Genomic DNA, 17,596 nt, shown 5'->3' with positions numbered 1-17,596 from the left:
TGAAAAGGATAAAATAGAATATAAAATATTCCAAATAAGCTCCAGTTCTCAAGTTAAACCGCTTTGCCCATGGGCAATTAATTTTGGGTTTTGCTACTTACGATTATGATGCATTGTAAGCTACATTTTAGTGCCTTATGGGCTCCTGTTTAAATCTTAACTCATAGCTTCAATTGGTCAATATGCTGTTGTATTTTTTTTCTAGGTGGAATTCCCATTACCAATCACTGCCTGCAATCTGATGATTGAGTATGGAGATTTCTATGATAATTTCCAAGCATCTGCTGAGACACTTTCCTGTCCACGTTGCAGTGCCTCGGTTCCAGCTAATCCTGGTGTATGTAGCAACTGTGGTGAAAATGTTTTCCAGTGTCACAAATGCAGGTTTGTCTTTGAAATATGATCTGTGCATTTCACAAGTTCTTTGGAATTAATAACATCGATCCGTGCCATGTAAAAGTTTGAAACCTGCTATTGATATTGTGTCATTAACATGAAACAAAATTAACTCAAAATTGATTGAAAGTTTACGTGGTGTGGGTAGACACCTTGTAATTGCTGTTCCTTTCAGGCTTTCTTAACCATCATTTTACCTGTGATAAAGTCATTTCTCACTGAAACTCAGTCCTTGTCGAGTTACATTTGATTTTATTCAGCATTAATTGTGCATTGTGACTGAAAGAAAAATTGATTTAAAGTATTACTGTCAACAAATCTCTTGTCGAAGTATAATATATGATTGTAAATTACTCTTAGCAGATATCGTTAATTTACAGTTGGCATCACTAGGATTTTAAATCAGTGCCTCGAGAGCAGCTTATTTAACCAACTGGCTTTATTGTTTTACTCTTATGTAACAGATCTACTAATTGAAGAAACCATCAATTTGAAGAAGAAGTGATTCTATGAGTCACCTATTATAAACCATCTCTTGTTGAGTCATGTCTTAATTTCTTCGCATTTGCATAACCCAACATCAAACTTGCTCGAAATCTATTTTTGAGAGCATATTATGCATTCAATGATGAATTCTTGCAAGGTGAAATTAGGCATATATTTCCGCCATTATCTAAATTAGCTTTGAATATTCGAAATTTCTGATAGTCAATCATTTAACCAAGTTGGCTAGGTTGGTGTCTTTTACCCATACTGTGAATCTTATGAAAAAGCAACATTGAGATATTTAACTGAAGAAGCGAGATTTCCCATTCTATAAGTTTGAAAAATTCCAAATGACAGAATGTTATTTTATCCCACACATTTGATACTGTACATATTTTTTATTTCACCTCTGCTCATTCAACTTGCTCTAATTGTATATAAACTCCTCATCAGTGAGTCAGCCGTTATTTTTAGAAGCTCTGATTTCACAATGAATTCCAAACAAGGTTTCCCCCAAAATCAACTGCTCACTAATTAGATTCTTGCTGCTACAAAAATTACGTGGTGATCTTGTTACTATCCATGTTATTATTACAACTACAGATGCAATCATTTTTGAAGATGTCTCATAGCGTCGTTGATCCAGTATATAGTACGGCAAAAGATAGTATAGCATGATATAGTATGGCAATAGATAGAAAAAGTATAGAGTGGCATCATTCCGGGGTGAAATCAGGCCGTCTGTTGCAATTTTAATTCAATCAGGGAAATCAGGCATTGTTGCCCCTGAGGCGCATTTTTTTTTAAATCGGTTTGTATAAACCGGTTTATATCAGTTTATTGCATCATAAACCGCTTTGCTGTAGAGTGAACAAATGCGACAGAACGAAAAAACGGTTTGAGTCAGCTGACCATGGAAATTGCATTATTCGGCCATGTTGAAAAAGTCAGTTTGATGTTGCAAACCGCTCGCAAAGCTGTTTACTTGCTTTACGCAAACCGTTTAGGTTTACACTTGAACAAAGACGCCGGTTTATGCAAACTGGTTTGTAAACCAGTATGAACAAAGACGATTTTCCTACAAACCAAAAGGTTTGGTGCAATCCCATTTCAAACAGATGCGCCTCTGGTAGATCCTTGCATTTGCCTGTAGCACAATCATTTAAGTTTGTAATTCAATGATGGTTTTCTGGACCCCTTATTTTTAGTAGTGTTTTGTTCAGGTCAAATTTAGTCATGCCATTTGCTTAGAACATCAGGCATGAAAATCTTGTTTCTATGTTTTTCAGAGCGATTAACTATGATGAGAAAGACCCATTCTTGTGTAATGCATGCGGATTCTGTAAATATGCCAAGTTTGATTACACACTAAACACTCGCCCTTGTTGTGCTGTGGATCCCGTTGAGAGTGAAGATGATCGCAAAAAAACAATCTCAACAATCAATTCATTGTTGGAGAAGGCAGATCGCGTCTATAAACAGTTACAGATACATAGACCCATTCTTGAGTCACTTCTTATCCGCATCAATGAACATTCAGACAAATCATTGGTATGTTTATTTACAATTATACATGTGTGTGTGTGTACGTGCGTGCGTGTATGGCTTCCATCTTGTTGGTTAAGTTATCATTATCGGCCGATTTAATCTGTAATTCTTACAGTTGCAGTTTGGATTTTTGAATGAATGCAATAAAAGTAGATATCATCTTGTAAATTAAGAAAAATAGGCCCAAGAATGGGGGAAAATGTAATTGCATGTCCCAAATACATTTCAATTCCCCCACAACGCGTTGGCATACTGTATTCACTCCATCGTCTCTCCGTCCATCTGTCTGCAGTTGTTTCCGTGCCTAAACCGTTTGACAGATTTTCTTCAAATTCAACAGTTGTACTATAATATATGACGCTAGTAACTGATTAGATTTTGGATCCTGTAGGTCTTAGGTCAAGGTCAAAGGAAGCCATTTTGTAAATTTCATTTCTGGGCTCTAGCTCATAAACGGTTTAAGATAACTTACTGAAATTCTATGGATGTGTTATCCTAGGGACCGTGGGTAACTGATTAGATTTTTGGTCCTGTTGGTCAAATGTCAAGGTTACTAGAAGCTTTTATGTATTTTTCATTTCCGGGCTCTATCACATAGACAGTTTAAGATCATTTGGTGACATTTTGTGGATGGGTTATCCTAGAGACTGTGAGTTGTAACCGGCTGGTTGTTGTATCGGCAGGCTGGCTGGGGAACTAGCATTTACACCAGCGGTACAGGATTCCATTCATCAGGAACAATAATGCAGTTAAACCTTGTACAATCTTTATTGCATCCCGGAATGAGAATGATTATCATAACATAACATAGCCTTTATATACAGAATCATGAGTATAAAGTGAGAACTAGGTGGTGTCAGACAAGTTGTAGACATCAGGACTCACAAACTAACACCTGGTGGCATGTTTGAGAGACACAAATTAATTAATGACAATTAATTAACCACATATAGACTTAAATCATTTGGTGGACGTTCATTCTCACATGTCGCACCGAACCTTTGGAACTCCCTTGATCCAGAGCTCCGTAGCATAACAGACATCAAGATATTCAAAAGCACTTTAAAGACATTCTGATTTCGAAAGGCGTATCAGTAACCACCCACTATAGCACCGGTGAAGACTGCATCAGTGGAACAGGCGCTATATAAATGTTTATGGGATTGATTGATTGATAATGATGAGCAATGACTAGAGCTAATTACTTTGATGAGCACTGACTAGAGCTAATTACTTTGAATACATATTGAGTATTCTGACATGTTGATTACGATAAAGCACATATTGATACTATATTCATAAGTGGTATTTCATTATTAGTACTATAATTATTATTATTAAGCATTTCATGTTGTTAAAGATATGAAATATTAGGAACCATTCGATATGTCATTGTAGATATATATGATTATGAAATATGCAACTTATATCAGGGTGACAGAGTCACTGATTACATTTCGGATCCTGTGGATCAAAGGTCACCAGGAGCTGTTTTCTATTTTTCATTTCTGGCTCTAAATTCATAAACTCTATAAAATAACTTCGTGAAATTTTATGGATGGGGTACCCTAGAGACCGTGAGTGACTGATTAGATTTCGAGTCCTGTAGGTCATAGGCCAAGGTCACTGGAAGCCGTTTTGTATTTTTCCTTTCTTGCCTTCATAAATTGATCGATATACGCTCGGGGTGTATTTTACACTTAGGCGTTACACCTGATGTGTGGGCATCAGTCGTCTTCAGCAACATTCTAGTTCAATGAGAAACAATCTGTATCTACAATATACTGTACAGTTTAGTTGTCGAATAAACACTATAATCTGTGTATACTGTAGATAAATGAAGAAATCCCACACTTCGAATTTAAAATTATACGATCAATTTTATTATAGCCAGGGTTTAGATCTGCCCGCCCCTGTTTAGATCTGCCCTCAGTGAACTTCGGAGAATTAAAACAATCCCCATCTCTAAATCAGACAAAGGAGGAAAAATTGTGCCTATGGACATTGAATCGTATAAATCTAAAATGCAAGATCTACTTAACAATCCGGATGTTTACAAAAAACTCAAATCGAACCCTTAAAAAACATTGCAAAATAAATTCAACGAAGGACTGTCAGACAGTATTGCGAATTTTAAAGATAACAATGTTTCCAAAACGCTGGACAAATTTAAATCTCGCTTACCGTCGCTCCCTTATCTCTACAGACTTCCAAAAATTCATTAGAAGGATATTCCGCTTCGACCGATCATCTCCAATTGTGATTCACCATCCTTTAGACTATCTAGATATTTGGCTCAAACCGTTTCGCCGGTTCTTGGAATGCCCATTTACGTCATAACCAGGATTTATTGGAATGTTTAAAAAATGTTATTCCTGGGCATGATAAATTTATATCTTTTGATGTTGCTAGCTTATTCACTAATATTCCTTTAGAACCTACTTTGGACTTTCTAAGGAGAAAGTTACCTACTTTAGATTTTCATTTTGATATACCAGTTGATTGGCTTTTGGACTTAATTGAACTTTGTACAAAAAACTTATATTTTCAATTTGGTTCTAACTTTTTTGAACAGATTTTTGGTATGGCTATGGAGAATCCGCTTTCCCCTGTTCTAGCTGGTTTATATTTGGAACATGTCGAAAGTGAAATTCTTCCTCTTTACACCAAAAGTAGACCCAAACTTGGCGACGTTACGTTGATGATATACTTTATTTAGTTTCCCTTATTTTAATGTGAATGGGTTCTTACATTATTTGAACTCTTTATATCCTACTTTGAATTTCACTTTTGAGTGGGAAGAAAATAACTGCATCCCATTTCTCGATGTACTCATACATAAATTCAAAACAAATTTGAAACTCTCTGTATATAGAAAACTGACTAATGCTGAAGCTTATCTTCATTTACTCCTTTGAACATCAAAATTGGAATAGCCCAAGGATTATTTCTTCGAGCTCTACGTATTTGTGATCAAATGTTTTTAGATAAAGAAATCAAACATATAAGAACTGCTCTCAAGAAACTAGCCTATCCAGACAAAATTTTATTTCAAAGCCCAAATTTTTTCACTTTTGGACGTAATGACCTGACCATAAAACGCAGAGCTCAAAAGAATATTACAATCCCGTATTTACCTACTTTGGAACGCTTTAAATCCACATTTAGCACCATTGACACTAGATTAGTCTTTCAGTATGATTACAAACTCACTAATGTTTTAACCAAAAATAAACCCAACAGTGAGCTAATTGAGTCCAGGGTCTATAAGATACCATGTAAAGACTGTAATATGATGTACATCGGCGAAACGGGACGTAAGCTTAGTCAGCGTATTAAAGAACACAAAATAGATATCCGCAACCAAAAGCCTGAGAGTGGATTAGCAAATCAAGTCTTTACAACCAATCACCAATTTGACTTTAAGAATTCGAAACTTATTTGTCCTTGTAAAGATATTCATAAGAGACATATAGTGGAATCAGCCCTAATATGTAAACTTTCGAAATCAAATTTATCTACTAATTTAAATACTGGTTTCTTAACTTCGAAACTTAACTTAAATTCGTAACCAATTATTATCCAGACACATCAACTCTTTATTAGATTTGGGTTAATGTCACTATGTGTCACTTTGTTATCGCCACCCTCTTCAGTCCACTTCACTTAGTTACATAATTTGTTATTTCCGTCGAGTACTGTACCCTTTCCTATGGTTTTTGCCAATATTTTCTAAATTTGGATTGATCGCCAATGGTTTTTCTATACGACCCGGCCCTGCGGTATTGCATTTAGCCACCGGCGAAATCCACCATCATTTTTCTTGGCGTTCTCGCAGTAGAACGCGTTGGATTTTTTCGCCGTAAAAATCTGGGAATTAGGATATTAGGGAGTTTTCACTCTCATAACGGTGAGTCCGTTCGGTTTGGAGGTTATCCCTAGTTTCTATTTTTCCGTAAGAATTTTATGTACAAATATAATTTGATTGAATTGAATTGTTTTGATTTGTAACAGGATAATTATGCCACCCCCTCCTAAGGGTCAGCATCGTGGCGGGGAGGGATGCGGGCATTTGTTTGGCGCCTGGGACAACCACGATTCATGTGCGTCGTGCAGGCGTAAATCCGGTCAAATATGTGCAAGGAGCAATCCTTGCAAGATTTGCGACGTGTGGTCCGAGGACCTTTGGCTTCGGGCCGATAAGGCTCTTAAACTAAGAGATCGTCGTCGAGTTAGCAGGGATTCGTCGGTTTCGGCCGACGTGCCTACCGATGTTTCTAATCCTGTTTCGTATCGTAAAGCGGAGCGGTCGCCGGTCGTTCAGGTACGATCGGCTTCCCAACTCCGTTCACCGGGGAGGAACGCTGGTTCACCGGCACCAGTCTCCGGTCATTCACCGGTCTCTGGTCCTTCACCGGTTCGGCCGGTTCAGACTACATGTTCGGAACCGAGTGCGCGCCGCAGTAGTCACGAACGGCCCGCACCGGTTCGGTCGGTATCGGTCCGGTTCGGGTACCGGTCCTGTCCAGACGTCGTCCGGTTCAAAACATCCGGTACGTTCATCGTCTGATTCTGATCGTCGCTCCGGGGATAGAGCTCGCTCTCCCACTAGATTTAGACGCTGTGAGCGTAATAAACGAGCAAGATCTCCTTCTCGCAGATCAAGGTTTGATCGCGAGAGGGACTACGATCGTTATTGTCGGAAGTTTCGCCGTCGGTCTTCTCATCGTTCGTCGACGTCGGTTAGCGATGAAAGCGATTCTTCTAGTAGGTCGCGATCCCGTTCGAGGGACCGTCACCAAAGTCGGCACGATCTTCGGGATACTGGAAAATACCTGACTCAGAAGGATTTCCATGTATTTGAGGAGAAAATTTTAAACTTGTTATCTTCGTCGCAACAAGTCGCTGCAACCTCTACAACAGGTAAGCCTATTCCTGATTGTCCGGTTAGAAGTTCGCCAGCCCACTCAGTTCTTCGGAATTCTGACTCTGAATTCCTGGATGCTGCGGTAGGGTCTGATTTCAATGAGGATCCGGTCCCAGAAGCGGCAATTCCTTCTGGGGTCGTTCCTGTCGCGAGCAATTGTGGGTTGCCCCAGACGATGGGGGCTTCCCTGGCTCGCAATGTATCTCTGTCCCGTTCAGTTTTCATTACCCCCGCCAGAACGGGGTATGAAATCTGGGAAATATTTTAGTTCAACCGATCCACCTATAGGCGCATTTTGCTCGGCGTACTACGCAACTCCAGGTGCTGTGGATCACAGTCATAACTGCCTGGATGCTGATTATACTTTGATCAGCCCGGATACTGTTACAGCACAGTCGGGTATTCGTTTGCCTAAGTCCGGTTTGGTGGCCATGACGTCAATCCTGGACAATCTTACCAGGGTTGGTTCGTTTCAAGATATGGCACTTAAGGTGTTGACGGGTGAGCTTCGCGAGACTCACGCCGCCGTTCATGCGGGCTCCGACCCAGAGTCAGTTGCCCTAAAACTGGAGGGAATGGACCGGATTATCCAATCTTTGGCTCGGTCTGTTTCGCATGTAATTCCGTTGTCGGTTCGGGGTCAGGCTAATCTTGTGTAAGCCTCCCGTCAGTCAGTGATGGACTCCAGTTCCAAAACTCGTCTACCGGATATGGTGTCCAATGCTTTGGTGAGAGCCCCCTTGGGGACGTCTTCACGTCTCTTCTCCGGTTGGTGCGCTCCGGTTTCCGCAGAGCTGAGGAAGATTCGGGAGGTTCAGGCCAAGTCCAACCCCCGAACTCCGTGGAAAAAGCGTTCTGGTCCGACGCCGGCGGCACAAGGTTCGGCACGGACGCAAACAGGACCATCTCAAACTTCCACGCTTTCTCAGGCCGCTTCGGATGCCGGTTGGAGAACTAGCGCGCAACTTTAACAATCGTGTCAAGCCTCGTCCAGTCAAGGGGAAGGCTCCAAAAAGGGGCTCTTCCTTTCGGAAAAACTAGAAATGAATTCTTGGGACCAGTGGGAGGTTGTCTGCAGCAGGCAGCAACCCACTGGTCTGACCTTTTCGGAGACGGTTGGCCCTCCCAGGTCGTCTCTCGTGGCTACCGTCTCCGTTTCCTAAGGCGACCGCGCCTGATGAGGTCACCTCCCAACATGCGGCCAAAACCTGGTCAGGAGGCCTTAATCTCTCCGGCTCTCAAGGAATTGGCCGAGAAGGGAGCGATAGAACCAGTTTGCAACGAAACTTCTCCCGGCTGGTTTTCTCGAATATTCATGGTACCAAAGGCCACAGGGGGTCAACGGACAGTGATAGATCTGTCATCCCTCAATCGGCACCTAGACATTCCAAGGTTCCGGATGACCAAGCCCAAGGACGTGATTCAAGGGCTCCGTCCGGGTCAATGGGCGGCTTCGTTGGACCTGAAAGATGCTTACTTTCAGGTTCCAATTCACCCAGAATCTCGGCGATTTCTCAGGATAAAGTGGGAAGGCCGCCAGTTCCAATTCAGGTCTCTTCCATTTGGCCTCAGTACGGCCCCATGGGTTTTCACCAAGTTGGTCAAGTCAGTTCAGAAGGTACTTCAGTCAAGGGGTGTTCGACTGTTCGTTTACCTCGACGACTGGTTAATAGTCGCGAATTCGGCTCAGGAATGTCGGGAGGCAATGACCTCAGTCTTGGACTTAGTCCATCAGCTAGGGTTCCGCGTAAACAGGGAAAAATCTCAGTTGACGCCGGCCCAACAGTTCACTTATCTCGGCATGGACTTCGATCTCCGAATCGGCAAAGTCTTTCCGTCTATGGTTCGAGTAGCCAAACTTCAAGAAGCTGTGGCGGGAGTGTCCACAACCCCGAGAACAGCTCGTTACTGGTCACAGCTTCTAGGCTCCATCAGCTCCATGGGACTGGTGGTGCCCTTAGGCCGCCTCAGAAGCAGGCGCTTGCAACAATATTGGAAGGTCTTTTGGTCTCAGTCAAAGGGCAACTGGGAGGCCTTGATTCCCGTACCTCCAACCGATCTAAGTCCGGATCTTCAGTGGTGGGCGGCAACTACGAATCTTCGGCTCGGGGTGTCACTAGCCCAGGGTCTACAGTATACAGTTCGTGTATTTACGGATGCCAGTCACCAAGGATGGGGGGCACATCTGGAGAACCGAGTCAAAGCCGGGAGATGGTCTCGCTACGAGGCCACCAACCACATAAATTTCCTAGAAATGCTGGCCGTGTGGAAGGCCCTGAAGTTCTTTCACAGGAGAGTGGAGGGCCACCACGTTTGGTTAGCCACAGACAATTCAACAGTGAGGGCTTACCTTCAGCACAAGGGGGCTCTCACTCAGAAACCCTCACAGGTCTGTCGGCCAAAATTCTTCTTTGGTGCCAGACAAAGGGCGTGTCCCTGACTGTGGCACATTTAGCAGGGAAAAGGAACGTGATGGCCGATGCTCTGTCTCGTCGAGGTCAGGCTATTGCGACAGAATGGTTTCTCCACCAAGAAGTAGCCGATCGGGTTCGGGGCATGTTTGGCAATCCGCTGCTGGATCTGTTTGCCACCCGGTTCAATCGGAGGTGTCCTCTGTTTGTGTCCCCGTTTCCAGACGCGGAAGCGTGGGGGGTCGATGCCTTCTCTCTGGACTGGTCGGGGATGCATGCGTATGCGTTCCCGCCCACACCAGTCCTGCCCCGCTTACTGGATCAAATAGAGAGATCAGTCAATTGCAACATAGTTCTGGTAGCACCATGTTGGCCGGCTCAGAAATGGTTCCTACCACTTCTCAACCTACTGTGCGACAACCCCAGGATTCTTCCGAATTTCCCATCGCTTCTGTCTCAGGGGAACTTTCGGCATCATCCAAACAGCCAGTGGTTAAATCTGCTCGCCTGGCCATTGTCCAGCGATCCTTGTCAACTTCAGGCTTTTCAGAACAGGCTGCCTCCTTTATCGCAGGATCTAAGCGGCCATCAACAAGTACCATTTACGATGCCAAATGGAGTCATTTTTGCGGATTGGTGTGCTGCAGGGGAAATTGATCCATGCTCACCCTCTGTAGCTCAATTGGCAGATTTTTTACTGCACCTATTTGTAGTAAAAGGTTTGCAGGTCATAACTATAAAAGGTTACCGCTCCGCGATTTCTCATACATTGCGTGCTTCTGGATGGCCAAATGTAGCAGGGGATCATCGGATATCCGAGCTGGTTGCAGGGTTTTCTATTTCCCGGCCTCGGGTACCAAGGACAGTTCAACCATGGGATCTGTCTGTAATTTTGAAGAAGTTAATGGAGGCTCCATTTGAACCTCTTTCGGCAGCGTCATTTGAAAATTTGTCAAAAAGACTGTATTTTTGCTGTTCTTGGCTTGCTCGGCCCGTCGCTCTGAGATTCATGCGCTTTCAGTCCGACAAGGTCATATTGTCTTTGGGCCAGCGAAGGAATTTGTTTCGCTGCGGCCTGCTTCGGAATTTTTGGCAAAGAACCAACGACCAGGCTCGGTTCGGCGTCAATGGCGAATTGAAGCCCTAAAACATCGAGTGGAACCGGGCATCCTGGACAGGACTTTATGTCCTGTGCGGGCGTTGTGTTTCTATTTAGATCGCTCTGCTTCACGGAGGGGTTCACGGGAGCGGTTATTTATTACGCTGCTGGATCACCTAAAGGGTGATATTTCACGGGACACAGTGGCCCAATGGATCTCTTCACTGATCAAGGACATTTTATTGAAGGAGAATCTTTCCTCGGAGGGAGTGGTTTCTCATCAAGTGAGGTCTATGGCTACTTCCTGCGCAGCCTTTTCGGGTGCTCCGTTGGAGGAAGTCTGTCGGGCCGCCTTTTGGGAATTCTCCATCGACATTCACGTCATTTTATTTACGGGATGTTTCAGGCCAGTTAGGCTCATTAGCTTCACTTGGTCCTGTTGTCATGGCTCAAGGTGTCCGTTCTTTCCGATCGGACCCTTTAGTGTAGAATATTTATGTTGCATTATCAGGATCACAGGGGGTGTATCCTTGTACATAGTTTGGGCTCATATCTGCAAGTATTAATTTCGCAAAATTCTGGGGGGGGGGCCCTGAGCTGGACGGACTCACTGTGGCCAACCGGTCTTCCCTGTGCTACAGTGCTCCATTCCGTGCTTGGATAAGTGCTCTCTTTTTCCCTCTTAACTTGCGTTTGAGCGGTGGTTTTTCTATCTACCTTTCCCACCATCCTTGTGCTAGGCTAGTCTAGCAAAAACCATAGGAAAGGGTACAGTTCTCGACGGAAATATTACAATTTTTGGAACTAAAATTTGTATTTCCGAGTAGTACTTACCCTTTCCTATGGTGGGAATCCCGCCCACCTGCCCCGCATAGCTGTTTTTTTTTTGGTCTGCTATTACGTAAAAAGATGGCGGATTTCGCCGGTGGCTAAATGCAATACCGCAAGGCCGGGTCGTATAGAAAAACCATTGGCGATCAATCCAAATTTAGAAAATATTGGCAAAAACCATAGGAAAGGGTAAGTACTACTCGGAAATACAAATTTTAGTTCCAAAAATTGTAATTTTACTCAGAACTGTTAAGAATTGCTGTGGTTTCTACGGTACCCCTTGATGTTTTTATTGCTCGGTCTGTTTATCTTTAGTTTTGACACACTGCTTCTATTTTAGATCCGATGAGTTTATATACTTTGTTACTTGTTTTTCTGGTCATTCCACCTGATAATGGCTGTTAGTCAACAGCTTAAATGTTGTGGTTTCATAATAATAAATTTGATCATATAATTTTAAATTCGAAGTGTGGGATTTCTTCATTTATGTACTGTACAATATACCGTCCTTCATTTCCGTTTGCATTTAGTTTTATATCGTTTAATTCGCATTCTGTGATACGTTTAGTTCTGAACGCGTTTGACACATGTTAGGGATTTTAGAAATACGCATCTCGATGCACACTTATGGCTGCAAATATTTGTGTTTGAAATAGGCATTATGGACCTAATTCCTGCCATTCGGTCAACACATTTGGACACATTTTTATTTGCTTTTTTCCATCTGGCGTGAAAGAAATGAGTCTTCTTTTTCATTTTGACTTATATATAGTCATCCAAGATGGCTGCTAGAGCCAAATTTGTGTGTCGAATAGGCATTTTAGACCTTGTTGCAGCTATATAGTCCACAATCCACCAATTTTCTCATAACCTGGTATGTACGTTATGGAGGGCAGGAGGATCCCTGTCTTTTTACCTATGTAGGTCAAGATGGCTGTCAGAGCCATATTTGTAGAGCCTTCTAGTATTGTGGAGGGGTATTCCTAACGTAGTTCTAGTTAACTTAGGCTATACTTTTGAATTCTGAATAAGGTTTAAGCAGAAATGTGTGACATACATATATATTTCTCATCTGTCAAAAAAACTGGAAAAAGTGGAAAATTATGCCACATGACTTAACACGTTTGCTGCCGCTGATGAGATAAATCATGGTGGGTGTACCACAGTTTGCCATGATGAGTTATATCGTCATCGATTCAATGTCATTTCATAGCGTTATGAATGACCTGGCAGAGGCGAGAAACCAGCTAAGGATTGTCTGTAGATTGTATGGAGAGACAAGGATATTATTTATAGGAGTAACTCTTAAGTCAGGTGCACACTAGAAATTTTTTCATAGAAAGCAAAGAATTCAAAGCTTCTTTTCGGGCCAATATTTAGAGAGCATATAACAACTAAAATCATTCTTTATAATTCTTACAATGAAACTTTTATTCTTTTAGATTTCTTTTTGATTTTTCACACTTTTCACTGGCAATTGGGACAAGAAAAAATGGAGAATCTTTTCACCATTGCCAGTGATGAGTTATCTCGTCATTGGTTTTTTATACTAAGTTAGATCAGTTTAATGGCAGCACTATTTTTGATGGGTTTCGTCGTCAGACGAACCCATCTATGGCATCGTCGTCATGTCTGTCTGTCTGTCTGTCTGTCTGTCCGTCTGTGGATGTTTCTTTATGACACGATTTAAGCTGTTTGTGTGGACCGACAATTCTGTAATTTCACACAGGTATTCTCTCCTTGATGTAGATGGTGCAGCTTGGTTTATATTTGATTCCGATGGTTATAAGTGCTCTAATTTGGTTAAAACATTATTAACGTTACTCGCTAGTTCAAGCCGCTTTATAGCGCGTTGCTACGACGACGCTCGATCAACATACTAGTACTCCCTGTGTAATACTGAACACGTATATACCTGTAGATATTGATCGTACTAGCACCGGTTTTAGATAGCGCGCGCGCGCTGATCGGTGTTAACACTTCTTGGAACTGCTGTGCTAAATGCTGAGAGGCCGAATCTATGCGCAATCATTTATTGGGCTCGTCACATTTGATAGTGAATGGATAAATAACTGGTGTCAATGACGGTCGCTACTCCCCATCAGTATAACTCATCAGTATAAGAAATAATTCTTTCGAGTTTTTTTTTTCAATCCCCGAAGTTGTTGTTACTATGTTGACCTCGCCGTTTTATAAGCTTACCGATGATTCTTCTAGTATTTTCAGGGTCACAAGACATGACGAAGTCGTAAAGTTTTGTACAAATTTCACGAAACAAACAATTATTTAGGCGGCACCTGATCTATTGATTAATTATGATAAATAATGTTTATTTCATTAAAAATTTGTTTTATTCAAACACTACTTTCATCGCACATAGCGTGATCGGTAGGCCCTACTATTCTACGGTAGGCCATGGACTCTTTCATGTGGTAGGCCTATTACAAATGATACAATCCGCGTGTCCGTGAATAAGTGACACGTGGTGGGGCGGGTTGTGAGGAGCATCGAAACTAATCCGTCACAAACAATAGATAGAAAACAATACCTTAAGAGGTAAACTTTTATTAACATCATTACCAAATCAAAACCTGCACATCCTATCATAAATAGAAATTCTAAGAATTTATTTCAAAGAATAATAAATTACGTCTAAATATTGGGATTCGAACTCGTAGCATCGATTCAGGTGCCTTTCCCAAAGCGGGTATCCCGAGGGGAAAACCCATTACTATTTATATCGAGAATCGCCTTTTTGACAGCGAGTTCGGTGAATGAAACAGAAACAATTACACAGAAACCCATCATGGAAAGTTTCTTTCTGGTTACAAATAGTGCTGGCAGCATATAAATTGTATAATGTAAAATTATTCGTTATCCCAAACTATCTGAGACCTCTGATATTCTCAATGAATTTTCAAAGTCCTTAGACTTGTATTTTATATTTAGTATTCATTGGAACAATTACATTGTCTCTTCAATTATCCCCTGACAGAGAAGTTGAATAGTGAATTGTATTATGCTAAAACTTTTGTGGTACCTAATTGCAAAGTTGAAGCATATGATCATTTTCATTCATTTAGTACATTTCAAGTCATTGTTTTCTGTGTTTAGCCATGGGTAATATGTGTAATATTCAAATTATCTGATTTTCAAACTTTTCACTAATTGATAATGATACAATGTACCCCTTGTCCCAGAGTTTTGATGTGATATATGCATTCACAAATTGATGTATGGTCCAAATTGACTAGTTCCCTTGGTCTGACTGTTAGAATGCTAAGTCTCTTATGTATGAGACTGGGGTTCGATCTCAGTGACTGCATGTAATTTGACTATCCTTTCATAATCCTTAATTGGTGGTGATGATAATCAATTAATCATCAATTAATTCATCATTTAATCAATTAATTCTTCAAGTTAGATTGCACAATAGGTATAGAAATTAAGATCACCTTTTCTTTTAGGAAGAGATTATGCATATAGCTAATGGTGCAGGCATTGGGGCAACTCCTGGTGGCACAACATCAACCAATACCAACCACGTCAATAAAGGTATACAGCAGCTCGCCATGCGTTATGCCGGGGACTGTAAAAACTCCTTTGATGACCTGAGTAAGATAATACAGGTAAGATAACTAGTTAGAAGTAGAAACATTTTCTCTATTTCATGTATCATCCAGAGCTTTTTATCGCTACCCAGTCAGGTATTCAAATGGGACAATTTTTCTCTGCTTCCGCCCCGTGGGGTTTAAAAAGGCATATTACTGTATTTTCTGGCCAATATGCCGACAGCTGTTTTTTATGCCCCCGGCTCAACTTAAGTTAAGAGGGGCATATAGATTTACCCTGTCTGAGTAAGCCGCCGCAAGTGACGTTAACAGCCTAGAGGCGGCAATTGTTGACGGATTTATTTCAAACTTGGTACGCAAGTAGGATATCACTTGGGCCAGAACCCTATTTAAAATTGGGTCGATTCAATTCAAATTATGGCCACCAGGGGGCCGACATGAAGAACGACGTTAACAGCCTAGAGGCCACAATTTTTGACCGATTGTTTTCAATCAGGGGAAAACAACCTAGAGGCTGCAACTGTTGATAAATTATTTACACTTTGTACATATGTTCTCCAATATCATTCTTATAGAAATAATCGTGGCCATGATATTTCTAACGCATTTACCACAAACCCTGTAACTTCAAGTGGCGGTGAATTTCAGGCCGAGGGCATTCGAGGCTTTGCCTCATTCTAGCTAACCTTATATTCTTGAATTAAAGCGTAGTTAAATAGCTCAGGCCATAAAACTGAAATTGATTCAATGAAATGTCAATTAGTTTGTCTTAATTGACGATGTAAGCACTGACAAAACACAATCACAAGTATAGCTGCAAAGCAGCGATAACGGGTTTTCTGCATAGCCTTGCTAGTATTCTTGATCTAATTGTCTGGATACTGTGTTGACCACGATCGAGTGTATGCTGATGCAGCCGCACCATGCTGATGAGTATTAAGGATATTTAGAATCATGTTCATCTGTCAATGCAGTGTTTTAAAAGGAAGGTCTACAAACAGTCAATTAGGCCTACATGCTTGAAACCATGGATGACTTGACAAGATGGTTATTTGACTCTAGAAAATCGACTGTTTTGCCTTGATTAATATTTATGGATTTCGAAAGAGCATTTGATAAGGCACTACATCAGCGATTACTAAACAAGCTATTAGGTCATGGTTTCAATGATGGGCTGCTTAATGGCTCAGCAGTTTGGTCCAAACAAAACAGGTGGGTGAAATCAACGGAACCGTCTCATCTTGGAAATAAGTAGGTCTAACTAGTGGAGTCACGCAAGGTAGTATCCAAAGTCATCTTTTCTTCACTCTCCTGATAAATGAAATACAGAGTAATCCAAAATATACAGGACTGAATAAATTTCTGAATCGACCTAAACAAGCTGTGTTCGTACGATAACCACACTCAAACGTGGTGAATGGATAAAAAGATTAAAACCCACTATCTACGGATTAAAAGAATTTAAAATCAAGAATTTATTTATTCGAACAATCTGAAATATATAATAAACACGACGTTTCGATCTCACCCTAGAGATCATCGTCAGGTGTGAGATATTGACTAAAAACAGGGGTATATATACAGAGGAGAACAGGTTAATTGAGTAAATTGAGTTAATTGAGCAATTCTTTCTAAGTATATTACTTCACGCCTTGCCAAACATTAATTACTTACTCACTCACCAATTTACTCAATTAACCTGTTCTCCTCTGTATATATACCGTATCCACAATTCATCGGGGGTTCATAGTCACCCATTCGCACAAGATTCTCAACTAATTCCCTGGGAAATTGCATCAGAGTGTATCTACGTAATCTTCTGTGCAGTTTGTAAAGAATATACAAATTCATGATGCAACTTTCTAAGAGTCAAAAGCAGACCTTTTTCCACCTCTTAACGGTCTTACGTGTGGATAGATTATATTTATTGAGCTAATCATGTTTGTCAACGCCCGACATGATTATTATGATCCACAACGTCACTTACCTTTATGTTTTGTTATCCTGTTCAAATTATGTCAGGTTGTCTCCTAGGTCAGTCAAATTCTTACCTTTCAGTTTTCTCAATATTGAACAACCAGAAACTGTCCATCCTCAAGATCAAATATATCCAAATAATTTGTCTTATTTGTAAGCCCAAAGGTTATCAACACTATGGTATGCAATGTATCAGTGTCAAATACATAGGTAACTATTTTCTGAGGCCTGAAATTATACCCCAATGAAACCCCTTACATCCCGCCTTCCGACATATCGGTGGAAAAGTTGGTAAATGAGTGGAAAAATAAATTTTTTAGTTGTTCTATTGCTTTGAAATTTTTACTAC

The 17,596-nt window shown here is 41.1% G+C and overlaps 1 protein-coding gene across 1 annotated transcript in view; it reads left to right on the top strand.

The window, feature by feature from the left end:
• Positions 1-17,596, top strand: part of LOC141909150 (E3 ubiquitin-protein ligase UBR4-like) — a 200,331-nt gene that overhangs the window by 137,584 nt on the left and 45,151 nt on the right. Inside the window, exons 55-57 of the mRNA XM_074799535.1 lie at positions 206-384; positions 2,172-2,433; positions 15,166-15,327. Coding sequence (XP_074655636.1) covers positions 206-384; positions 2,172-2,433; positions 15,166-15,327 — 603 coding nt within the window. The remainder of the gene's footprint in view (positions 1-205; positions 385-2,171; positions 2,434-15,165; positions 15,328-17,596) is intronic.

The sequence above is a fragment of the Tubulanus polymorphus genome, chromosome 7 (assembly GCF_964204645.1).
Source record: "Tubulanus polymorphus chromosome 7, tnTubPoly1.2, whole genome shotgun sequence".
Lineage (NCBI taxonomy): Eukaryota > Metazoa > Nemertea > Palaeonemertea > Tubulaniformes > Tubulanidae > Tubulanus > Tubulanus polymorphus.
This window is presented reverse-complemented; position numbering and strand designations above follow the sequence as displayed.